Source organism: Pipistrellus kuhlii, unplaced genomic scaffold, assembly GCF_014108245.1.
Source record: "Pipistrellus kuhlii isolate mPipKuh1 unplaced genomic scaffold, mPipKuh1.p scaffold_m20_p_18, whole genome shotgun sequence".
NCBI lineage: Eukaryota > Metazoa > Chordata > Mammalia > Chiroptera > Vespertilionidae > Pipistrellus > Pipistrellus kuhlii.
In genome coordinates this window covers 15,115,294-15,142,297 of record NW_023425493.1, presented here as the reverse complement: position 1 = coordinate 15,142,297, position 27,004 = coordinate 15,115,294, and the positions used below count along the sequence as shown (strand labels likewise).

Below are 27,004 nucleotides of genomic sequence, written 5' to 3'. Positions count from 1 at the left end.
TTTCTGGGAAAAGTAATTCTATAATCACAGTAGCTTTTTAGATTCACTGATGATTTAGCTGCTTCAGAGAATATGATGATTACATTGGAGAGAATATTTTACTCACTTAATACTATATATTCCTTGCTGTTAAGTCTTATTTTAAGAAATGCTAAAAGCAGCAAGCACTACATTTTTAGTGAAGCAGATGGAATAAATGACTGAGTAAATAAATCAGTGGGATTAAGCATCAGTAAAATAATGCAACTGGGGGAAAATCAATTAAAGGTGCTAAATAAGGGTTGTTATAATAATTTAACTGAAACAATAAGTATATAGTAAATATGTTTGATAAAGCCAGATCATCAGTTTTAATTCCATCCTACAGAGTAGTTGTACAAAGGGTATAGAGTATATCCTAGACTTTAGGATTAGTCTTATCTTTTTGTGCCTCTAAAGAACTTTTTAACACCGTGGCAGGCCAATCATCTGCTCCTAGTGAGAAGTGATACAATCAGTGTCCTCAAGACTGTTTTTCAATAATATAAAAGATTAAGTCCAACTCAGAACAGTGCTGTCTATCCCAGATCATGCTGTTTATTGGTGTTTCTCTTTTAGTCAGAATATGTAGATCCGAGAAACCACTCTAGGTATTTATAAAATTTAATATACATTTTACATACTTTAAAAATATATATGTTTTTTTATTGATTTCAGAGAGGGTGGGAGAGGGAGAGAGAGATAGAAACATCAATGATAAGAGAGAATTATTGATAGGCTGCCTTCTGTATGCCCTCTACTGGGGTTGAGCCTGCAACCCGGGCATGTGCCCTTGGCCAGACTTAAAACTGGGACTTTTCAATATGCTGGCCAACATTCTATCCACTGAGCCAAACTGGCTAGGGATACACTTTACATACTTCATTTCAGTGCTGTTGGAAGGACTGGAGGAGCAAAAAGAAAAGGATTTTTAATGCATTTTGAAACTTTTTGTGTCTTGGTGTCCTCTATACATCGGTCACCAACCATCCGAACCTCACGGACCACCAGTGGTCCACAGACCACCGTTTGGTGACCGCTGCTCTATACTTTAGAGCCGAATTTATGATTACTATAATTATTTTTAAAAGTCAACAGTTCCTCCAGATTGCTTGGAAATAATTGTAAACAATTAAGGGAAGTGGATGTGATCCTGTAAAATACTTGGTGTGTAGAATTAGAGGCATCTTTCAATGTGTAATAACTATTCTTCCTTTACATAGTTAAGCTCAGGGCCTAATTAGTACAAGGAACCATCTGTCCTCAAAACAAAGAAAATTCAGCTTATTTTCAGTACCATTAATTAGGAATTAACTTTTCTCCCTAAATGTGTAAATATTCAGAGAAGTTGCAGAGGTATAACTTCTTATAACCTGGGCCAACATATTTTCATACCCATACATTTTTAACTTTTTATTGAAAGTCATTTTAAATAGAATTTCACGTTTAGAAATTTAATTGCCAATTCTTCAACTTAGATATTTCTGTGACATAATGGCCTATTTGGGAAGGGACCATTGTTTTTATACATTCCAGTATTCCTTACAGATTTCTACACTTCCTCAGGTCTATGTCTTACCTGGGCTCTGGGTGACTGGTTCATGCTGCCACTATCATAACTGTCTACCACCAACAGAGGTACTGACCTGTCTTCCTTCTACATGCTGAGATATGGAAAACGTTCTCTCTAGGCTATAGTAGGACTTGATAGAAAGAACCTTCTCTAAAAACCTAATGAATCCTGGCTGGTGTGGCTCAGTTGGATGAGCATTATCCCATGCACACAGAGGTCACTGGTTCAATACCTACTCAGGGCACATGCCAACTTTGGAGGATCGATTCCCAGTAGGGGGTGTGCAGGAGGCAGCCTATCAATATTTTTCTCTCCTCGATGTTTTTATCTCTCCCTCTCCCTGTCTCTATAAACTTTTTAAAAATATATTTTATTGATTTTTTTTTTTACACAGAGGAAAAGAGAGGGATAGAGAGTTAGAAACATCGATGAGAGAGGAACATCGATCAGCTGCCTCCTGCACACCCCCAACTGGGGATGTGCCTGCAACCAAGGTACATGACCTTGATCGGAATCAAACCTGGGACCCTTCAGTCCACAGGCTGACACTATCCACTGAGCCAAACAGGTTAGGGCTCTATAAAAAAATTTTCTATAGCAGTAATTCTTTTTTCCTTTTCCTTTTATATTTTTTTATTGATTTCAGAGATGAAGGGAGAGGGAAAGAGAGAAAGAAACATCAATGATGAGAGAGAATCATTAATTGGCTGTCTTCTGCCTCCTACTGAGGGTTGAGTCACAACCTGGGCATGTGCACTTGACTGGAATCGAACCCTGAATTCTTAGGTCAGCATGTCAGTCCAGGACCCTTCAGTCTGCAGGTCAATGCTCTATCCACTGAGCCAAATCAGCTAGGGCTATATATATTTTTAAAGGCTAATGAATACATGACTAAGTAGATTCAGGGAGAGGGAACATATAATCTACTGTTGACAGGAGGAGGAATGTCATTGTTACATTGTAAGTAAAACATGTTGTGCAGCCATCTTGGAAAATACAATGTAACACATTGTACAACATACAATCTGCTCTCTGACCACAGCAATTTATACCCCTTCTATTAGCAAAATATAGGCATACCTTCTTAAGACTCCCAGTCTTATCCCATTGTGACATTAGCTTAAAGGCTAAGACCTCATCACTTAAATCTGGGCTGGGTGTGTTGAGCCAGAGGGCCCTTAGAGTAACTCCTGTAGCTACAGCTCCTTGAGTACCATTCCTCTACTGAACTGCTGTGAACTAGACACAAATTAGTCCCCTGCCCAACTCCCAACACATAATATCAAGACAGACGTAAGGTAACTACTGTGCACCTTCACATTAAAAAGGGGGGAAATAAGAGGCACAGGGCATCTCGAGTAAATCTAAAATCCAGTCCTGCATATGTTGCCACTTCCTTGATTAGAGCTCATTCCTGCTGCCTGAGAATTATTTACAGCTGCTCTTGACTGCTCGTTGGGTTCTTAATTTTGGCCTTGACTTTTACCGTAAAAAAAAGCGAACTGCAGCGGAGTGAGTAGCCTGTTCTTTCCCGTAAAAGGTAGGAAGAGTCCAAAGACCTCTTTCCATTTCATATTTTCTCTATCCTGTTTAGTTCAAGTGGTGGTACTTTTACCAGAACATTCCACGACAAAACTGTTTTCTATGACTCTGATTGGGGTTCACTCCATTAGACGAAAATCATAACCACAACTTTCTTTGAAATAAAAGCCTTCTCTCTGCCTTGGGTTCCCTGTGAAACTGGATTGGGCAATGCCCTTAACATTTTTGGAAGTCTTAGTTAATAGATTTCTGAGGGATGCTCTTATAAGCCCCTTAAAGGGCCCCTGGTGTTTCTGAAAAATTCTCCAAGGCAACTTCTTAGATCTTTCTGAGGACTCAACAAAAAGTTCTACAGTAATGCTGTTATTATCTTTACCTTACAACCATGTTTTCCTGCCATTCCTGTTGAAGGTAAATATTAATCTTCTAACCTAAGAGAAATGTAATGGTTACTTCAGGAACTTTTGGTATACTTAATGCTTTGGCAGCGAGTTTTCCAGGCTTACCCTAGATGTATTCTCTCACCGCATCCCTGTATGCTCTCCATTTGTGATCTCATCTACTCCAAACTCTTTATGAATAGTACTGTACTTTCAATCTTACCTCTCTTCTTGGTTCAGTTGTGAATTTTTAGCTCATACTGTGCTTAAATGAAACTCATTATTTCAACTGGTATCATCTGATTCCTTTTTGTTTTCTTCCTCTATTTTTTAAGGCACAGGGTTCTCTGTGTCCATTAGATTAAGTTCTTGCTAATTTTTGTCTGACCAGTTTTGTGATTGATGCTGAAATTTCCAGTTGTATTTGTGAGCTTTGCAATTTCTTTGTAGTGCAGTCAACATCTGCTTTATATATTTTGAGGTTATGGTATATCTTCCTGGTGAATTGGTTCTCTTTACTGCTAACAGTACTTTTTGCCTCCCAAGTTTATTTTGTAATATGTTAATACTGATAGATGAGCTTTTCTATTAATTTTTCCCTTTATCTTCAACTTTCCAGGTCATTTTTTTTTTTTACATGAAATAAAGCTAGATTTTTCCTCATTAAGAAACTGAGGTGCAGAAAAGTAGGTAACTTGATCAAAGTCACATAACTAATTTAGAGTGTTAAAAGGAGTGTCAGACTTTGAGTAAGTGTTCAATAAGACATTATGTGTTACTGTTGATGCTGTTAGGAAAGAAACCAAAGTACCATATTTTTCGGACCATAAGATGCTCCGGACCATAAGACGCACCAGTTTTTAGAGAAGGGAAATGAAGAAAAAAAGATTCTGAAACAAATAGTGTCCTAAAATATTTTATGTGCATTAAAACCCAACATCACAGTCATAAACACATGTAATCAACCCTGTAAAGTAAACAGCAGCATTTAGAACCATTTTAGAGCCGGGCAAGCACACAGAGACCACACAGAGCCGGGCAAGTAAAAAACCTTTTTTTTAAAGTATATGTGTAGGCTATATTTGGACCATAAGACGCAGGGACTTTTTCCCTCCACTTCTGGGGGGAAAAAAGTGCGTCTTATGGTCCGAAAAATACGGTACATTCAGATCAGACTTGGTTTGTAAGTGGTCTGTGAGCTTCATATTAAATCCTACTTCATATACCTATTCCCTAATTCTGATTCCAAAATTCTAAAGTGAAATTTCAACAATAATAAACAACTTGAAGATAGGCAACTGTGTCTTTTAATTTTTTTTAATATTCTGTAGCTCTTAGAATAATATATATTTGAAAAATAGTATGCATTTGATAAATACTTATTGATTGTTATGAATTTTTTTTTGAAAGGACAAATGTAGATATATTTATGAAGAAAATTAGCCATTTACTGAAAAGTGTTTTTTTCCCCTCTAAGGGCTAATTCTTTCATTTTGTTATTCTTTTTCAAAATTGCTATCAAAGGGTAATTTTAGGACTTTCATTCAAAGAGTCTTTTGTCTTCATACTGGTATAAGAAGAAAACAATGAGAAAGGCTGACCTCTCAAGAATTTTGTGTGGGGAATTACTAAGGCATAAAAGCCCATAATCCATTTCTCTCCATTTTATTTTCTATTTATTTCCAATAAGCAGTACTTTTAGTTAGTAAAAGTTGGCAACTTTTTTTTTTTAATATATATTTTATTGATTTTGTACAGAGAGGAAGGGAGAGAGATAGAGAGTTAGAAACATCAATGAGAGAGAAACATCGATCAGCCACCTCTTGCACACCCCCTACTGGGGATGTGCCCGCAACCAAGGCACATGCCCCTGACTTTTCAGTCCCCAAGCCGACACTCTATCCATTGAGCCAAACTGGTCTCGGCAAAAGTTGGCAACTTTTAAAAATACCAGGCCAAATTCCATTCTCCCAAACTCAGCATTCATAGAACATAATGAAGTTGAAGTACATCCCTAAGAGTGTCTTTTAATAAAGATTGTCTAGTCCATTTGTGGCCCAGTTTACCTCAAAACATTCTTTGAGGATAACAAGTTTTGTAGCCAGTCCTATAATGTGTATTTTATTTCTAAGAAATAATACCGTATTGATTTATTTTGATTGTAACAGTAATATATATGAATTATGTTCACATACTAATAAACCTTTCTTCATCCTTCCTATTTAATAAAGAGGTAATATGCAAATTGACCAACACACAAGATGGCTGCCCCATGTGGACACACAAGATGGCTGCCCCCATGTGGACACAAGATGGCCACCACAAGATGGCCAGCAGGGGAGGGCAGTTGTGGGCAATCATGCCAGCAGAGGAAGGCAGTTGGGAGGGACCAGCCCTGAAAGGGAGGGCAGTTAGGGGTGAAAAGGCCTGCAGGGGAGGGCAGTTAGGGGTGACTGGGGCAGTAGTGGAGGGAAGTTGGGGGCAACCAGGCCTGCAGGGGAGGGCAGTTGGGGGTGACCAGGCCTGCAGGGTGGGCAGTTAGGGATGACCAGCCAGCAGGGGAGGGCAGTTAGGGGCAATCGGGCCAGCAGAGGAGGGAAGTTGGGGGTGACCAGGCCTGCAGGGGAGGACAGTTAAGCGTCATCAGGCTGGCAGGGGAGTGGATAGGGGGTGAACAGGCTGGTTAGGCAGGCAGAAGTGGTTATGGGCAATCAGGCAGGCTAGCAGTTGGGAGTCAGCAGTCCTGGCTTGTGAGAGGAATGTCCCAGGTTGGAGAGGGTGCAGGCTGGGCTGAGGGACATCCTCCTCCTGTGCAGGAATTTCATGCACTGGGCCTCTAGTTAGAATATAATTCTGTTCTGTTTTACCAAGTAATCAAGTGTTTATTTACATTTGGAGAAAATAACTTCTTTCCTACAAACTTCAAATTCTGGCATTTCATCACAGAAATAACTTGTAAACTAGTTTGTTAAACGTAGCAATTAAAAAGTGGGAAGAAAAGACTCAAATAGAGAAGAATGCAATATTCTTCCTTCATTATCTTCCTGTGCTGGATCAGGATTTTTTCTTTTCTGCGCTTTTTAGAACTATGATGCTTTGGTCTACTATGAATCTTTGATTTTTTGTTCACTGTTGTTTCCAAGGGCCTGGAATAGTTCTTGACTCATAGTAGGCCTCACATATTGGTTGAATGAGAGAATAAAGGGGGCTTTGTTCTGATCTGGGCATTTTTAGTGTGTATCTAGCTTTTCCACTTACCTAATACATTGTGAGGGTCAGCCCTTATCCACTAGAATTTGCATCATCTACTAGACTTTGTATGCTATTATTTAAAGTTACAATTATGCTTTTGTGATGGTGTGAGGAAAGATCTTATAGAGTAAGAATACAGTGTAGTCCAAAAATGCAACTCTGGAGAGACAGAATAAAATTAGTGGTTGCCTGGAGCTGAGATTGAAGGTGAGAAAAGAGAATGACTGCAGATGGGCAAGAGGGACCTTTTGTGGGTGAAGGAAATGTTCTAAAATTGGATTGTGGTGATTGCTGTACAGTTTGGTAAATGTATTAAAATTAGTGAATTTTATGGTTTGTAAGCTGTACCTCAGTTAAACTGTTTAGAATACAAAGCCAGATTGGGAGCTTAAAATTTCTGTAATTATTTGCTATTTAGAAAACTAGGATGATGTAATTCTTTTATTTCTTAATTTGGATATGACTTGTGATAGATAAATAACTGATTTTTCCCAAAACTGGTTTTTTGTAAAGCATTTCAGGACAGAAAAATGTTAATTTTATTCACTAGTACTTTCTGTTGTGTTCAACAGCTTGGAATTTATAAGACTTCTAATAAAACATTTCATTTCATCTCATTTTCTTGCCCTGTTTTTAGATATTTCCAAAGCTACAAAAATGATTAAATGTAAATTATTCTCATTTGCTGATAGTTTGTTTACGCTGTTAGAGAGTTAAAACACACTATTTATTTATATCTTTCTAAAAGATTGGTTTACCTTATCTAAATAACTTTGTTTTCATTTTTTAAAAGCAAATTATTTATGGACCCTCCCAATGTATTATAATTATCCTTTGTCTTCCCCCCCCCCCACAATTAGGAGATTATTAGTATATTAAAATTCTTGAGAGAAAAAGGTTTTCTATGAAATAGTATTCTTATTTAGATTTTTGTATATTCTTAAAGATATTCTGTATATGTCTCCTCCAAGGGAGTATAGCCCCTTTAAAAACTCAACTGTGTCCTGAAAAATTTATGAAAGCTTTTCCACAGTCTAAAAAAGGCCACATAGATTAAAGATATAATAAGGTTATTAGGTCAGTTAACTCCAACAATATCAACAATAACTCTGACAATATCAAGCATTGGTAAGGGTAAAAGGACCTAGAGACAATATTTTTTCTTTTTTACTTTTTATATAAATTTATTTAAGCCAAACTGATGCTGGGAGCCAGATCTCAAAGAGATGTTGTAATTTAAAAATTAGTTGAGGTAGCCTGATTTCTCTTTAGTTAGATCTTTATGCACTTACTCTGTAGCTTGAAACTATTAGATGATTATAATAATTGTTATTACAGTTATAATTGATACAGTATTTTCTGAATACCAGACACTGTTATAAAAGCTTTCCCTATAGTAGTTCATTTAATTCTCACAATAACCCTATGAAATATGGACTATTACCATATTTTTTAACAGATAAGAAAAATATCTCACGCAGAACTCATCCAAGTTCACTCAGCTCAACAAACTCAGGCAGACATGCTACTAACCACAATACCGTAATGAAAGGACTGCTTTCCTTTTTTTCTTTTTCAGAAAAAAAATTCATATTGAAAACTAAAAACTACTTAGTATAAGAAGATGAGAATTAATACTTGATTGCTAGAAGGAGAAATAAGTTATTCTATCTTCTTTATTTTAACTTATTTCTTGTTTCCATTTATTTTGTGTTTATATGTTATTTATATATATTTTTGTTATTTTTATGAATCAGTGTTAGCAATGGTCTGATTATTAATGCTTTTTCATATAATGCTAGGCTGATAGTTCAAACAGTTTTATTTTAATTTAGTCACAAAATCTGCCCTAGCCAGTTTGGCTCAATGGATAGAGTGTCGGCCCATGGATTGAAGGGTCCAGGGTTCGATTCTGGTCTAAGGCAGTTGGGGTGCTTACAAGTGGCAACCAATCGATGTGTCTTTCTTTAACATCAATGTTTCTTTCTCTCCTCTTCCCTTATACTCTCCTTAAAAATCTAGAGAAAAATATCCTTAGGAGGATTAATAAAAATAAAAACACAAAATATTTTATTAGTATGTGTGTGTGACAGTTTAATTAGTTGTCTGTTGGATAGGTTGAACATTTCTCTGGAAAATTTTTAAGCTTTATCTGCAGCTTTAAATGATAGGGAGTACAAATGCACTTCACATTTCTATGTACCTTTTGAGAAATCTGTATTGTGTGAACTATTATTTCACAGAATACTTCTGGTTAATGACTAATTGATGATACAAATACCAATGTAAATAAGCAAAAATATTTTAATAAATCTTCTGTTGAATTAAACTCACAGTTTTATAATTTTTAACGGATGAAAACTAGAACAGGTTGTAAACATTCTAAAAGATTATTATACAACAAGTTATCTCTTATAGTATGGATATGTTTTGAGGAAAAGTTCAGATATTGTATTTTTCTTTAATCATTTATTCCCCTTCCTGTTTTTATTATATTTTATTTTTTAGGATTTTGGCCCCCAACAGTAATTATCAAGATATTGAGACCCTCTATAACGTCCTAATCAAATATGAGGTATGAACACACTTTAAAATGTTTATCACATTTCCACCATAAACAAATTTTAATATAAATTAACATGGTAGATTTCTAAAACGTAATGGTATTTAAAGTAGTTGATACTTACTTTAAGTTGTTGAGTGCCACAGAAGGTTTCCAGTGACATGGTTTGTTTTTTTATTCTCTAAGAAAAAACATACAGTAGAGTCCTATAATACTAGAGGTCCAGTGCACGAATTCATGCACAGGTGGGGTCCCTTGGCTTGGCTGGCTTTCAGGGCTAATTGGGGTCATCGAGCCCATTCCCAATCAGGGCCAATGTAGGCCAGCCAGCCCTGTTACCCATCCTTGCTGATCCAGGGGGAGAATTCTGTTGATCTTCAGTTTCTGTTAGCCTAAGCTTTTTGCACATGTTTCCATATATGCTTGCTTTCCAAGTGCTTGTGTCTTTAATTTTTTAAATGTGCTACTTGTAGGAATATGAATATATTCAGGTCTCACATTTGTTTACGGAGTCAAACTCCTTTAAGTAGATTTCTTCACTTTTATTCTTCAGTAGCTCTATATTTAGCCATTTGTATGCGTTATCTGACATGAAGAACCTAGTGAGTAAGTATACAATATTGGTTCTGCCATCTATTACCTAAATGCTCTTTGAAGAATTATTTAATTCTCTTTGTCTCAGTTTCTTCATCTATAAAATGGGAATAACATCAGTATGTAAATTATAATGTTTTTAAAAACCAAATAACTTATTATACCTATGTACAGTGTTCCAAACAGTACCACGGAATAAATATTTTGTTTTACAGCATTCATGTATGCTTTTTAAACAATCACCCTAATACTGCATAACCATACTATGTAATTAGGATGATTTCTTCATTTGACATGATTCATATCATTATTTCATGATATTCCCTAAATTTCAAATTGAGTAATTAATTTTAACGATAAAGTATATTTGTGGAAATAATATGTTAATTTTAAAATCACATCCTGAAAAAATATGGGACATAGGTTTTTTTAGTGCTTCCTGTTGCTGAGATATTGGGAGAAAATACCTAACATTACTTATGAGAATGTGAAGTTGATTTTAAAAGTGATCATCCACAGACATTTGGACACTTATCCAAATTTTTAAAATAATTTATCTTAGCAGAACTTCCTTTTCTATATCAGTTACTGCATTGGAGACATTTGTCTCATAAACAGTGATAGGACCATCTAAACTTTTAAGATGTTTGGCTTTTATACTTAATCTTTGCCCTTTGTTCTTGAATTATTAAGAATTAATAATATAGCCATGTCAATATTTGGCATTCATTATAAATGGTACAAGAATTTAATAACATCAGTTTCACAATCCACAATATGTCATAATTCTAATAAGGTTTACTGACAAAGGCATCTTTGAACTATTTGTTCCCTGGGAATTAAAATTGTATACTTGAACATAAAAATGATATTTAACAATGTAACTTAAAATGTCCCAATGTGAACAATTAAAAATGTCTTGAATCAAATTAATGAATATGATGAAACAAGATATTTTAGGCTAGACTCTGTGATATCAGTGATGAATTTGTATTTCAGTTTTCCTTTTTTAGTAGTAAATTAACTGTCTCTTTTTGTAAGTCACCTATGACCTGGAACACTTGTACCCTAGCTGTATTTTGGGATAAGTGTCCAAATGTCTATGGATGATCACTTTTAAAACAAAAGCATCATCTAGATACTCATTTTTCTAAAAACACACTAAAGGCTTAAGGACCTATCCCCCCCCCCCCCCATATTATACAAGGTTCAAAAATCTTAGCTGATTTTTCTCAATAATTGATGGAAAATAGGTGATTCCCTTCATTCTCTGATCAGACACCAAGGTCCTGGTATGCTGGGATAATAGTGAAAATAGTGAAGGCCCTGCGACTTGAGAAGAACATGTAAAGACGGTGGAATTGGACTGGTTGATAGTTTAAGTACATATTTTAAGACATTTTTAGAAGATACTTTTAAAAATTGTAAAGTACCTAAGAAGTTAATTATGATAAATTATATACCAATTTAATACATTCATTATAAATATATTAAATATTATATATAATGAAATAACACATTTTAAGCAAAATTTAGGATCATATTCATTTAAAATGTTATATTTTAAAAGTATGTATTTTTAACTTTCAGTGAATGAAACATTTTCTACCCAAATATGATGAATTTTTTATGAAAATACTAAAGAAGCTCATGGGACTTTTGCAAATAATACCCTTAATTCTATAAAAGACTCTCATGAGTCTTTAAAGTAGTGTTAATGGATGCATACCAGCTAATATAAATAAATTGAATAGGAGATAGTCTCATTTAGTTTCCCTTTCACTAATTCAGAAGTTCTTAAAATTTAGGTACTGTGCTATTTGTTGAGTTATCTGATAAAGGGAGTTTTCCTCTACAAATTCTTAGATTTTCTACACATAAGTAAAATATAACCTAAATCAGTAGCGAAACCTCAGAAATACAGAATTGTTTCTCTGTGTACTACAAGTGCCAATGCTAGCTTGTGTAAGGACTTTTAGTATTGTATATTATGTCTGGATTATAATATATATTTATAAAGTTAAACATATCAGTTTACCTATTTAGACCTCCACAGTCTGAAGAATACATTTCTTTAAAAAATGTCTGTAATTCACTTTTTCCCCCTAAATAGGTAGGTGTTTCCACACAGTTTATAACCCTCCTATTTAGATGAAAGTGAAGGTTATTCAGTAATAACTTTTGAAAGGGTCAGCATAGTATCCAAATGTTGTTAGAGTTGAATACTTGACTTTTTTTCTCAGCTTGAATTATTTCTAATGTTCAGGATATAAACAAGATGTGGCTGTTTCTGCTTATATGGTCTACCACAAATCCACTCACCCCTTTAAGTTTTTAGTATCTTAAATTTTATTTTTTTATGTTATTTACTTTTCCTAGAAAATAAATATTGAAAATAAGTATTTTAATAGGTCAGGCTAACTGAAACATGAATTGGTTTCATGGAGTACATTCCCCCCCTTTGATCTATAATACAAAGTAATTGTTGAGATTTTTTTACTAACCCCAGGGCCATCTCACTACCAGTCCTATGATCTGATTGGGTTGAGACAGTAGGACTACTATTTTTACACATAGCTGATTGTTAGCATCATGGTCACTGAGCTTTTGATTCTTAGTGTTCTGTCCTTCCTATGCAAGAACTAGAAACTTGATGTTCTGCTTTCTCAGAATATGGGTCACTCTGTGTTCTTACTACTTGTTTGATTTAATATGCATTTCTAACAACTATATCTTGGTTCTTTTCAGGTAAATAAAAGCGTCAAATTTACTGCCCAGGAACTTTATGATTGTGTTTCACATACTGAATATCGGTAAGTCATATCTATACGTAGACATACTGGGGATGAAGAGGTTTTTTTTTTTTGTTTTGTTTGTTCACTATGATTTTTTACCTTTATTAGTATAAAAATATTTCATACATACAAAAAGTGTGTGTGTGTGTGTGTGTGTGTGTGTGTGTGTGGAGGGGGGTTTAGCAGGTATAAGATTTAAAATCTCAAACTTTTGTCCTCAAAACTCCTTTATATTATATTTTAAAGTGATTGAAGTCCTGGCTGGGTAGCTCATGTGGTTAGAGTATTGTTCCAGTGTGCACCAAGGTTGTGGGTTTGATCCCAGGTCAGGGTACAGATAAGTAAGAATCAACCAATGAATTCATAAATAGGTGGAACAACAAATTGATGTCTGCTTGTCTCTCTCTGTCTCCTTATCCCTTTCCTCTCCCTTCTCCTCTGCTTCCTATCTCCCTCTCTCCTGCCCCATCCTTCTATTCTTTCCCTCTCCCTCTCTCTCTAAAATCAATAAATAAAAAATAAAAAATAAGTTATTAAAGACCCTCAAAGCTTTTTTTATGTGGGTCATATTTATCTGTATTTACTGTATTAGAAGTTAGAATTGATAAATTTAAAATATTTATTTAAAAACAACAGTAGTTAATGAATTACATGTTAAGATCAGTATCATAGAATTATGAAAAGAATTTTTCCCAAACCAAAAATGTTACTGATGAGAGTGGTATTGTACATTTTTGCAAATCTCTTAATGTCTGGTTTAATAGAAGAAAGCTGGGTTCTCATAGCTGTTGCATTTATTTTGTTTCCATAATCATGTCATGTGTCACTGTGAAACTACTGTGTACTTTTGCAAGAGTGAGATTGCAAAAGGCAAATCATGTCTCAGTCTTATTAGGGAAATAGCCTCGGCCTCTTTGACATCTCAAACCCTTTGAAAGAGGCTGGCATTCCCAGACCATGTTTTAAAGAACAACAGGTATAAAGAATACTCAGTTGACAAAATAAACCTTTATACTTCTCAACCTTATCTTTATGGTTTTACTACATATTATTTATTATTAAACAAATGGGGCCTGACCAGTGCTGTTTAGTGGTTGAGCGTCGACCTATGATCCAGGAGGTCATGGTTCGATTCCTGTCAGGGCACATGCCTGGGTTGCAGGCTTGATCCCCAGTGTGGGGCATGTAGGAGGCAGCCAATTAGTGATTCTCTCATCATTGATGTTTCTCTCGCTCTCCCTCTCTCTGCTTCTCTGAAATTAATAAAAATCTATTTTAAAAATATTTTAAGTGTTTCTAGGTTTTTAAAAAAGGGATTAAATTAGCAGTATCACACTCTATATATTCTCAAAACAAATAACTTAGTTTCTAGCATTCATATGTAACAAAAAAGGAGTAGTATAAATCTGATTCTTGTATACACAGGGTATATGTTTGAATCTCTCCATCCTGGGCCTTGACAGACAAATCCTGAGGAACAAAAACACATTTAACTTAAATCTTTCACTGTCACCCTTATTCTCTGTAAGTCAACATTGAGATTCACCATGTTGAGGCATGGAGCATGTTCTTTTACAACATGACAGGTATGTTCCTAATATCACCCACCCTCTATGCAAAATCATGCAGTTAAAACCTCAGGGTGCATAAGAAAAAATGGGGCTGTAGCACATCTCAAAGACATAAGGACACATTGAATAATCAAAATGGTATCCCAGATTTACGCATGTTAGTGGTTAGGAAATATATAAATGCTATAATAGATTTAACACTTGTAAAAGAGCTCAGATTGCTAATAGAAGTGGTTTTTGGAAGGCTGCAGTTCATTGGTTAGTGTGATGTGCTGGGGGAGGGGTTATCTAGAATTAGATGCAAAGTCACAGTACTAAGTGTGAATGGATGTAGCCCATACACATAAGAAGCTGAAGTAGCTGTACATGTTTGAGGTGTGTGCATGAGTGTGTTTTATCTGTTCCTAAGCAGCTTGGGTCAATGAGGTGCAGTTTTCTCTGTTCATCTAGCATCTCTCACTACTGAAATTGTGCATAGGACAATTACTAGTATGTGCTCAAATTCTCTTTACTATATAAGTGGTGTTGGAACAAATATGTGCATTTGGAACAAGTGTTGGAGCTGAACTGACTGCATTTTTTATTTTCATTGCTATGTAATATGCCACTGCAACACTAAATCACTGTTTATTTGCTATTTATAATGTATAGGTGTGGTTACAAAATTTTATGTGCCGGCTCAGGGTCTAAGTTAACTATCAAGTTGCTTCTATTAAAACTTTTAATTGATAAATTTGATGGTCAAGATGCTAGGACAAATGTCATTAAGCAGCACAGCTATGAACATTCACTCATTAGATTCAAATAATTTTCCAAGAATATCTGAAGGCAGTGGGCATGCATGATGTTGCAACTGGGGGAGAAAATTGGTGGGGGTTTTTTTGTGTTTTTTTTTACCGTAATATTCAGATTATCTTATTTATAGATCTTTACGGCCAATTTACATGTAAATGTGTACATGAGATTTGTGTTATAATATAATGCCTATGAACCTTGGCCATATTTTTGAAGGTGTAGAAAACCCACTGTAGATAACTTAGAGGGCAGAGTCCCTGCAGAATGGTTCCATCAGATCTCTAAAGTTAGTTTAATTTCCCTGAACTGTTAGAATAGGTGAGAGGTTTTTTTTGGAGGGGGTGGGAGAAGGAAGGGAGTGTACAGGGATGAAAATTGAATGTTTAAAGTTCTAATTTGTTTTCTTTCCACTTACAGTACCAAGGATTTGAACTATGAAATTAATAAGCTCCCTCTTATACCCAAAAAGATGATTTTGAAATCAAATGTACCTAATATCTTGAATGCATCGAAAGATATAGCCTTTAGATTCATTATTCTGCTGTTGTTTTGAAATTATTTGCCCTATCTATCTCCCATATTAGCCTCTGGGATAGTCCACAGCTCAGTTTTCCAATAAGCTGCCAAAAGAGACAGTAGTTCATATTAGACATGGGGCCAAATGAATGGATAGTAGATGGCAAAGTTTTTCTGTGGCTCAGAGATGAAAATAGATGAGTGATTTAGCTTGCATATATAGCTGGCCACCTTTGAGAATATTACGAAGAGCAATGACTTAAAATGTCTGAATTTCCTGTTCTTTGCTTTTTAGTTTAAAGTATTAGTTGTGAGGAAGGAGACTGTTGACATGCCCAACATCATATTTATTGCAATAGGGATGTAGTTAAGTAGCTGAAGAACATAAAACTTTTTTTTTTTTTTTTTAGGTTCTGATAAACAAGGAATTGAGGTTTCAGATCCAAAGTTGAATTCTATGACACTGGAAAACCTCCGTGTTCACTGTCTATAAACCAGTGAACTTTTCTGTCTTCTGTAGTTTCTGTCTTCTATAGACTCTTTGATATAGCTTTTGCTCTCACCAGTAATATCTATCTGTGCGCTTTTTACCCTGAGCATATGAGGAGTTTGCTCAGAAAATCCAGGATCGCCTGGCTGATGTGGCTCAGTGGCTGAGCATTGACCTATGAATCAAGAGATCACGGTTAGATTCCTGGTCAGGGCATATGCCCAGATTGCGGACTCAATCCCCAGTAGAATGTGTGCAAGAAGCAGTTGATAAATGATTCTCTCCCATCATTGATTTTTCTTTCTCTCCCTCTCCTGTTCTCTCTGAAATCAATCTATCTATCTATCTATCTATCTATCTATCTATCTATCTATCTATCTATAGAAAATCCAGGATGGTAAATTAGATTATAAAACAGGTTGCCAAGTATATATCTTGTATAGTGTCTTATCTGTATGAGAAATAAGTTAGGAGCAGATTTAAGTCACTTTGTTGGCCCTGAAATTCTTGACAAACTGTCCTGTTATATTTGTGAGACAAGTTCCAGAGGTCATTTTTCTTCTAGATAAAATGCAAGCTAATTTGTGACATTAGCTTTATAAAACACCTGGCATGTCCAAACAGTTTACTACCTAAGATGGCTTGTATATCAGAAGCTTTCTTTTGCTATCAAGTGCTATCAGGAATGACTGCTTTCCTACTCCAGGACACAGGTCCCTGGCAGTGTCTTCAAGCTTGCATTCCAGCTGTGGTTGTCTTGACTGTGGGTCCAGGACCTGTGTATCGGCATCACCTTGGAACTTGCAAGAAGTGCCAACTCTGAGGCTCCACCCGACTTCTTGGATGATCAACTCTGAGGGTGGAGCCCAGCAATCTGTGTGACAGTTCGCCCAGGGCATGGTCAAGTTTCAGAACCCCTGTGTTAAATTAATGACCTAGTCTGTCCAAGAAGCTCAGACAGAAAAAGCCTTAGGAAAAAAATAATCTAGGATTCAAATTTAGACCTTTGATGTTTCTTTTTAAAAATATATATAATTGAATTTTTACAGAGGAAGGGAGAGGGAGAGTTAGAAACATCGATGAGAGAGAAATATCAATCATCTGCCTCCTACACACCCAACACTAGGAAGGGGATGTGCCCGCAACCAAGGTACATGCCCTTGACTGGAATCGAACCTGGGACCCTCGAGTGTGCAGGCTGACACTCTATCCACTCTAACCGAGCCAAATCGGTTAGGACTGATGTTTCTGTCTTAATTAGAAAAGGATTACATTATTTTTTGTGTCTATAGATGCAATAATACTTCGTAGTGCATTTAACTATATTATTTGTAAAAGATCATAATACAAAAGTATATACTTTTGTCTTTTTTAATTGAGGTAATATTCAGGTAACAAAATTAACAACTACTTTAAAGTGTATAATTCATTGTCATTGAGAGCATTCATTCAGCTGTGCAGCTGTCACTTCTGTCTAGTTCCAAGACATTTCCATCACCCCAGCAGGACATTCCATATCCATTAAGTAGTCATTCTCTATTATCCTTCCTGGCCCCAAACCCTGGCAACCACTAAGCTGCTTTCTTTCTCTGGATTTATTCATTCTGGGTGTTTCATGTAAGTTGAATCATACAACATATGACCCTTTGTGTTTGGTTTTGTTCACTTATCATGGTATTTCCAAGATTTATCTCATTGTAGCATACACTGAGTGGCCAGATTATTATGACCTCTGAACGCATAATAATCTGGCCACTCAGTGTGTGTGTGTGTGTGTGTGTGTGTGTGTGTGTGTGTTATATGTTAGAGGCCCGTGCATGAATTTGTGCACGGGTGGGGTCCAGCCAGCCTGGCCAGGGGGAGTGGACATGGGTGGTTAGCCAGCCTGCCTGCTGGTTGAACTCCTGGTGGAGGGAGCAGTTTGCATATTAGCCTTTTATTATACAGGATATGCACTGAGTGGCCAGATTATTATGCGTTTAGAGATTATAATAATCTGGTAACTCAGTGTATATGAACACTTCATTCCTTTTAAAGGCTGAGTAATATTCCATTGTATGTATATACCACATTTTGTTTATCCTTTCATCTGTTGTTGGACGTTTGGGTTGTTTCCACTTTGGAACTAGTGTGAATAGTGTTGCCTTTGTTTGATTTCTTTCAGTTCTTTATAATTTGAGGAGGGTGTATACCTATGAGTAGAAGTTCTAGGTCACATGGTAATTCTGTTTTTAACTTTTGAGGAACTTCCTATTTTCAAAGTAGCTGCACTATTTTACCTTCCCACCAGCAGTATATAAGAGTTCCAATTTCTCTGCATCCTCACTAACATTTATTTTCCATTTTTTTAATTGTAGCTATTCTAAAGAATTTGGAATTTTATCTCATTGTGAACTAATGACGTTAAACATCTTTTTATAAGCTTGTTGGCCATTTGTTTGTCTTTGGTGAAATATCTATTCAAGCCCTTTGCCCATTGTTAATGGGGTTGTTTTTTCTTTCTGTTGTTGAATTGTAAGAATTTTTTATGAGGAATCTGGCTCCAGGTGAAAATCTTAGGTGTGATCTTTTAGACCTGACCGTGACAGTTATGTGGCTTTTATCTGGCGGGCTCCATTGGGGAAAGCTGCCTTCTCCATACCAGATTCCGTACACAGCCAGTGAACTGCAGCCTTCTCGAGGGAGCTGCAGGCAATGCTCAGGCCCTCTGCCCCTGAGCATGCTCACATGTGTACTTGCATTCCAAGTCCTGGCAACTTCATTTGGAGACCTCCTTTGTGTGTGTGTGTGTGTGTGTGTGTGTGTGTGTGTGTGTGTGTAAGAGGGGCGGGCGGGCTTTGGCTGAGGCATCTCTGCTGAGACTTCCCCTTTTAGAGGCCTTGGCCATAGTATTTTTCTCCACTCTGACTCAATGCTTTTCTGCTCCTAGCTCTTTTCCTTTGCTGTGCTGTTTATGTCCCCCCCCCCCAAAAAAAAAAAATTATATGTTAACATCCTATTATCCAAGATGATGATCATACAAGGTGGGCTCTTTGGGAGGTGATTAGGTCATAACGGTGGAGCCCTCATAAATGGGAATACTGCTCTTACAAAAGAGGGTTCTCACCAGAATGTAGCTATGCTGGCACCTTGATCTTGGACTTCCCAGCCTCTGCAACTGTGAGAAATAAATGTATAGTTTAGCGCCTACCCAGTCCATGATATTTTGTTATGGCAGGCTGAAAGGACTAAGACACCTTAGCCATTTGCGTCGATGCAAGGCAGAACCTTAGTTTGGGACTCCTCAATAGTGAGATACTGCACTGCATGTTGTCTGACTCTTACCTGGTGTCATTCTGTGGGGAAAATGGAGCATTAGGGAGCTGACACCTTTCACTTGGCCCCTTGCAGTCGCAGTAAATGAATCAAGCCCTGATTGTTACTTTCGGTTTGGCTTGTTGACTATCAACCACCTTGACACCTGGCAGCCTGACACATACGTTCTGGATATTAGACCCTTAGAAGATATATTCATTTGCAAGTTCTTATTTTTTGAGAGATTTCTGTTTAATCATATGTTATGATATACTATACCCCCAAATAACATTGCCAGATAAGAAACCAGACAAAATATCAAAGACATAAAAGAGAACAAGAATCTTTGAACTAAACCATGCAAAGTTGTGTAAATGTCAACCTGAACAGGTGCTCAGGGCATAGCACCAGGTGGCCTTAGAAGGGGGAAAAAATTGCAGTCGCCTCATCAGAATTGAGTTTATCAAAAGTGCTGCTGGGTTATTTGTATTTTTGCCTTAAAATGTGAACTGTTTATACTGTTGCAAAAGGACAAAACAATTTTTGCTGGGTAGTTCATATAAATTCTTGCATTGAAAAAAATTTTTTTACTTGATAACATCTATGTTTTTTCTTTTGTTGGTTTGGGTTTTGATGTCATATCTAAGAATCCATTGCCAAGGCTAAGGTTATAAATATTTACCTCAAATATTTTTCTAAGAGTTTTGTAGTTTTAGTTTTAACAGGTCATTAATCTATTTTGAATTAATTTTTGTATAAGGTATGAGTCCAACTTCATTCCTTTGATATGTGGATATCAAGTTGTCCTAGCACTGTTAGTTGAAGAAACTATTATTTTCACATTGAATGGCCTTTGCACCCTTGTCGAAAATCAATTAACCATGTATATCAAGGTTAATTTCTTGACTTTCAATTCAGTTTCATTGGTCTGTATGTCTTTATGTCAGTACCACACTGTTTTGATTGAAGTTGCTTTGGGTCAACTTTTCAAAATTGGAAAGTGTGAGACCTCTAACATTTTTCTTTTTCAAAATTTGACTATTTGGGGTCCTTTAAATTATGTGTGAATCATAGGATCAGCTTTCCCATTCCTGCAAAAATGATTGTTGTAATTTTGATAGGGATTGTGTTAAATATGTAGATTGTTTGGGGAGTATTATCATTGTATTAAGTTTTCCAATGTCTAAACATGAGATGCCACTAATTTAGGTCTTTAATTTCCTTTGGCAATGTTTTGTACTTTTTAGTGTACATGTCTGAGCTTCTTTGCTTAAGTGTATTCCTAAATAGAGGGAGCTAGTGATCTCTGGCAACACTGGAGATTGCTGAGAGTAATCTTAGTACCAAAGAAGTAGTAATTGTCATTTGCGCAATAAAAGTAACTGCCTTTTCTTGAACACCTAATGTGTCAGATGCTGTACTAGATGGTGTATATTGTGAATTTATGTGGACAATCTCTAGATTTAAATAGGTTTCAATGGGATCTCTTCATGGCATACTCCAGGCACTTGAGAGTGCAGGAGGAGCATTCTCTTAGAATCTTCTCCTCTACCTGTTCTTTAACTCTCAAACTAAACAACACAAAAATATGTGCTCTACCTCCCTGCCACCCAGCCTTGCTTACCACACAGATTAGAACATATTAACATCAGCCCAACCCCGGGGAGAGGTCCTTCAGAAACCATACAAAGGACTTTTTTTAAGCATCCAACTTCGCTTGTTGATAGCAGATCTGCCAATTTCCAGAATTTCGAGATCAAGATCTTCATGTTGGTTGAGAACTATTCTACTAAGTGCTTATCCTCCCATGTTTTGTCTATGCTAAGAAACCGTAACTCTCAGTATTTTTCTCTCTCAAATATCAAATAATGTATTTCACATCTCAGTGTTATCCTGTTGTATGAAATTTTTTCATTTACCTGACCAGCTCTCTTGCAGTGATTTAACATTTCTTTATTCCCCAGGGAAAAGTTAACTATCGGATGCCGCCAGCTGGTTGAGATGGAGTATGCCATGCAGCAGTGCTATGCATCTGTGTACATGGAGGCCAAGAACAGGGGGTGGAGTGAAGACATGCTCAATGATAGGACCTAATCTGGTAACTCCAAAGGATTGCATTTGTCCTCAAGAACAACAGAGTAGCTTCTGAGCCAAACTCCAGAGACTTGTAAGAAATCTCATTTGTATAAAAAGGTGATTGCTTATTACTGACAGTCTCATTGAGGTTCTCTAAAAAGCCTAATGCATCCGTTGTGGGATAAACTGTGAACTCAACTCTTCTGACGTTGATAATACTTTGCTACCTCCACTCCTGATACTGAGCCAGAATGTTTAAGGAAATGAGAGCTGCTTTTTTAGTCACCTTAGGGCAGGAGCCATCATGGCCCCTGTGGAAGGCACAGCATTAGCGTCTCTCTCAACCCTGAATATATGGTTACACGATCAGGGACACTTCCAAACTCCAAAAAAGAATTAGGACATGACCATGCTCACCATACTCCACAGATGAAATCTGAACCCTGGACTGTTTTATGATTAGCGTCTTCCATGTAGACCTGGTGAATGTAATGCATATCCCTTCCACTTCCCCAAGGGACCAAAAATAGAATTGTCACTTCTGCTCCAACTTGCAATAGCAGCCTTTCTTCTGCCCCAGGCTTGTCACTTTCGGTGCATTTCTAGTGAGGAGCAGGGAGACCCCAGTGCAGTCTCCCCTTACATGGGAAGCAGCATGCATTAATGGGATTAGGTGGCAGTGACTGGCTTTTGCCTCTAGGTAAACCAAGTGTTTGTTTGACTCATTTACTTATATTGCAAGTTGGAAGTCCTTGGTTTTTTTTGAGTATATTATGCTTTTGTTAGTGCACTAGAAATCTAATTTGGTATTCTGTTATAAATGCTTATTTTTTAAAGTAATAAATTATTTTCACTAAGATTTAACTTTTCATTTTACTTCCAAATTGTATTGCTGAATGTGCACAAGGTGTGATTTTAAAGAGAACCTACTTAGGATGCTCACTAGTAGTCTGTGCAGGACCCACTCTTTGTTTGCACTCAAAGTGCTGGGGCTCACTGTGCTGTCTGCTTTGCACCAGGGGGAAGAAACCTCTGCTCTCCTCTTTCTTTTTCTTCCCCTGGAGCCAAAACATCCCTTCCCATGGACCAAATGAATTTTTTTCATGCCTTATCTGTCAGCTGCTTTTGGTTATTACTGTTGGGTTTCAGCTCATCTTTGTTCCCTCTCTTTCCGTCCTTTTATTTATTTTTTAAATTTCTTTACTAAAGCATTACATATGTGTCCTTATTCCCCTCATTATGTTAAGCATTTCTTTTCACGCCTATTAACTGCTACTTTCTATTTTGCTCTTATGTATGTGCATTTTCTCTTGGTCTGTGTCTTTTACTTTGTGCATTAATTTGTCAATTAGTTCAACATTAAATTTTATTGATTTGTGAAGGTGTTTTCTTCTAATGTTAGGTTTTGGTGTTGTTATTTTTTGTGTATTTTTAGAAACATCCTTTTAAACTTTTTTAGTCTTTGTTTCTTTGCAATGTCAAGTTTTTTTTCCTTTCTCTCCTTTGTTGCCTTTTCTAATTTTAATTTTATTACACTAAGTCTAGTAATTGTCTGTCACTGTGCACACTTATTACAGTATTATTGACTGTATTCTCTTTCACCTTTTCAGTCATTCCTCATTTTTCTTCCCCCTGGCAACATCAGTATGATCTATTTCTAGTCTAGTGCAAAGTGGTGCACTAGTAGTTTTTGTTTGGTTATTTGTTGTTGTTGTTGTAGTAGTATTTAGATTCCATATACAAGTGAAACCTTACAGTATTTTCTTTCTCTGACTTATTTTACTTGGTATAATACCCTCTAGGTCCATCCATGTTGTTGCAAATATCAGTGTTTCATTCTTTTTTATTTCTGAGTAATATTCCATTTGTTTATTTTTGCTTTTGTTTCCCTTGCTTGAGGGACATATACATAAAGAAATTATAGAGGCTAATGTCAGATAGTTTACTACCTGTGTTAGCTTCTAGGAGCTTTATGGTTTCAGGTCTTACTTTGAGTCTTTAATACAGTTTTAGTTTTTGTATATGGTGTAAAAAAGTGGCCCAGTTCCTTTTTTTCTTTTGCATCTGTCCAGTTTTTCCAGCACTTTTTGAAGAGGCTGTTGTTTCTTCATTGTATATTCTTACCTCCTTTGTCATGGATTAATTGACCATATAAGCAAGTTTATTTCTGGGCTGTTCTGCTCCACTGATCTAAGTGTCTTTTTGTCCCAGTACCATTCTGTTTTGATTACTGTGGTTTTGTTGTAGTCTGAAATCAGGGATTGTGGTACCTCCAACTTTGATCTTGTTTAACATTGTTTTGGCTGCCCAGCCAATGTTGCTTAGTTATTGTGCATCGACCTATGAACCAGGTCACAGTTCGATTCCAGGTCAGGACACAGGCCTGGGTTGCGGGCTCATCCCCAGTGGGGGTTATGCAAGTAAGCCCCGGTTAATGCTCCTATCTCCCCCCCCCCCCCATAAAAAGAGATAGTAAAAAATATTGTTTTGACTATTTCAGGTCTTTTGTGATACCACAGCAATTTTAGGAGTATTTGTTCTAGTTTTGAGAATGCCATAGTATTTTGATAAGGATTGCATTGAATCTTCAAGTTTGCTTTTAGACATTTGTTTTGATGAAGAATTATCAGATCTTTAGAAGAGCAAGTACAGGTTTTAAAATCTCTAATATGTATGGCTATTATATTTTGAGCAAAAGCCATCATATGCATGCCATGAACCAGACTGGACTGATGGGGAAAGTCACACCAGGGTAAGGGCTGCCTACTTTATGTCCTTGGCTATGCTGTAGCAAGGAGCTGGTGATAACTTCATGAGAAGCATCCATGAGGATTATTCTATCCAAGTTCCTAGCACCACTTTGCACTAGACTTTTCCAACTTACTTTCCCAGAATGCTATAGAGTTGTTTGAGGCTGCCTTTTCATTTAACACCCTTCTGCAATCCATCCATGTGTTATTAGTACTTCAATTCTTTGTATTCCTGAGTAGTATCCTGTTGTATGAATGGAATTTATTCATTCACTAGTTGGAAGAATATTCCAGTTTTAGTTGGCAATTGTAAATCAAACTGCTATATTCACACAGGTTTGTGTGAACATGGTTTCCTTACACTTGGATAAATACCGAGGAATGGGATTACTGTCATAGGTTATTTCTCTAAGAAACCGCCAAACTGTTTTTCCAAAGTGACCTTACATTTTCTGATTTGTCCAATAATACGAGTTCCAGTTACTCTGCATCCTAACCAGAATTTGGTATTATTCAGTTTTAATGTGACATTTTGCTTTTTATATTTTCCTAATGATTTATAAGTGAGCATAATTTTATGTTTTTATTGGAACCATTTATCTTCTTTGAAATGTCAACTCAAATCTTTAACCCATTTAAATATTGTTTTATTAATTTTGAGAGTTCTGGATTCAAATCCTTTATCAGATTCGTTTTATTTCTTTTAAGCCTGTGCCTTTCAAGAATTGATACCACTTTTGGTTTAGAAAACACTAGCTCAATGTAGAAGATGGATCTTTTCATGACTTGCAAGTAGCCTTTTGATGCCTTCCAATTAATATAGCAACTCCATTCTTAAATTGCTAGATATTTTACTTCATAAGTTTCATTTTCATTCAAGTTTGGTATCCTGTGTTCTTTTCTCCAAAAGGCTAAAATTTTATCACTCGCTTAGCCACCTGTTCAAATGTATGTCCTTTTAATTGTTTCCACAAGATACCAATCTTGTACATACCTAGTTTGGTAATTGAGCTTTTGCTTCTCAGTCTTATTTAACCTCCAATAAGTGATGAAGCTATTAATAATTAAGTTTAAATGTTTTGTTGGCCATGTGCTATTAAGTTCAAGAATCTGTGACATGCATGGATATATCCCTCTCTATAAACTCTACTTGTTGATTAATGCATCACTTTTAAGTCTTCAGAAAGGATTATGAAGGATATTGGTGCTTCACGTTATTTCTTTTTCACCTACAGATGATTTAACGTTCTTTGATTTTCAGAGTAAATTTGATATGTAAATGTATAAGTTTAAGGAACAGTATTATGTTGATATTTATACATTGTAATGATTGCTATGTAGTTATATTTATCATATTGCATAATTTATATTATCTATATTCATTATACTGTACATTAGATCTTTATGGCTTATTTACTACTTCTTGCCAAATTTGTATGCTCAAACATAACATCACTCTTATTCCACTCCTGCCCAACCTCCTGCTAATCACCATTTTACTGGTTTCTACAGGTTAAACTTTTTTAGATTCCACATGTAAATGCTATCATACAATGTTTGTCTTTCTCTGACCTATCTTAACAGAATGTGCTCAAGGTCCATCCATGTTGTAGCAAATGGAAGGATATCCTTTCCCATGGATGATTTAACTTATTTAACAAGTCTCCTGTTTATGGGACCAAATTTGTGGCTTGGCCATATTATTGAAGATTCATGTGTTGGTGTTTGCTTTTTGTTCTCTTTTACACCCAGTTAATTTACCTTTTATCTTATGTTTCAGTAAAAAGACTCAAATCCTTTTCTGGAACAATAGGATACAAATAAATGCCTGACACTATAGTTTTCTATGGCTCATACGTTTCTTTCTTTTTTAAAAAATATTTATTGATTTCAGAGGAAGGGAAACATCAATGATGAGAGAATCAATGATAGGCTGTCCCCAGCACGCCCCTTACTGGGGATTGAGCCCACAGCTTGGGCATGTGCCCAGACCAGGAATCGAATTGTGACATCTTGGTTCATAGGTTAATGCTCAACCACTGAGCAACAATGGGTGGGCTGTGACTCATACTTTTCTAAAGGTAACCCTGGAGTTGCAAAAAAATATCCTAAATCATACTTCTTCTTTTGCCTAATTCAACTTGAAGAATCTGAGGTCCAGAGAGATTATAGGTATTAAGCAAGGATTCTAGCACTATATCATGTTCCCAAATCCAGGGGCTTCTCCTAAAAAAATATGATTATGTAAGAAATTCTAAAACATGTTGAGTAACAGGAAAAAGCTTTTATGGCATACAAGCTGAAAATCAAGTCATACCAAAAAAATCATGCCTGAGGTATATGAGGTATAATAAATAGTTTTAATTCAAATAGGTATTTTATAGTTTTGCTATTGTATGAGGGGCCTAGAATATTTTATGCATTATGACAATGAACTGCAACCTAGTTATTATTTCTAAATCACTCAAAAACCCATACTTTAAAATAATTGGAAGCTTCTTATATTCAAAACATATTTAAAAAATATATTTTAGCCACCAGAATACCTATTTGGCATCAATGGTAATAGAGGGAAACTTTGACCCAAAGTAGTCTCATATTATTTGCATTTAAGTGTTAGGAACTGAGAATTTCAAGGATTTTGCTGCTTAAACTTGATTTTCCTGTGTTAAATAGAACATATAAAGTTATTAAAAAAAAGAAATTATCATATTAGGCTCAAATTTGCCAACCGAGTTTTAGTTCAGAACAACCAACAATAGATATAGTCAGGAACTAGCCACCAGGTGAACTGA

The 27,004-nt window shown here is 36.1% G+C and overlaps 1 protein-coding gene across 2 annotated transcripts in view; it reads left to right on the top strand.

Moving 5' to 3' along the window:
* Positions 1 to 23,113, top strand: part of SWT1 (SWT1 RNA endoribonuclease homolog) — a 55,414-nt gene extending 32,301 nt beyond the window's left edge. For both annotated transcript variants that reach the window (XM_045583145.1, XM_036442283.2), the window contains 3 exons: positions 9,274 to 9,340; positions 12,671 to 12,735; positions 21,348 to 23,113. In XM_045583145.1, the coding sequence (XP_045439101.1) occupies positions 9,274 to 9,340; positions 12,671 to 12,735; positions 21,348 to 21,477 (262 nt within the window). In that variant the 3' untranslated portion in view covers positions 21,478 to 23,113. The remainder of the gene's footprint in view (positions 1 to 9,273; positions 9,341 to 12,670; positions 12,736 to 21,347) is intronic.
* The last annotated feature ends 3,891 nt before the right edge of the window (positions 23,114 to 27,004 follow it).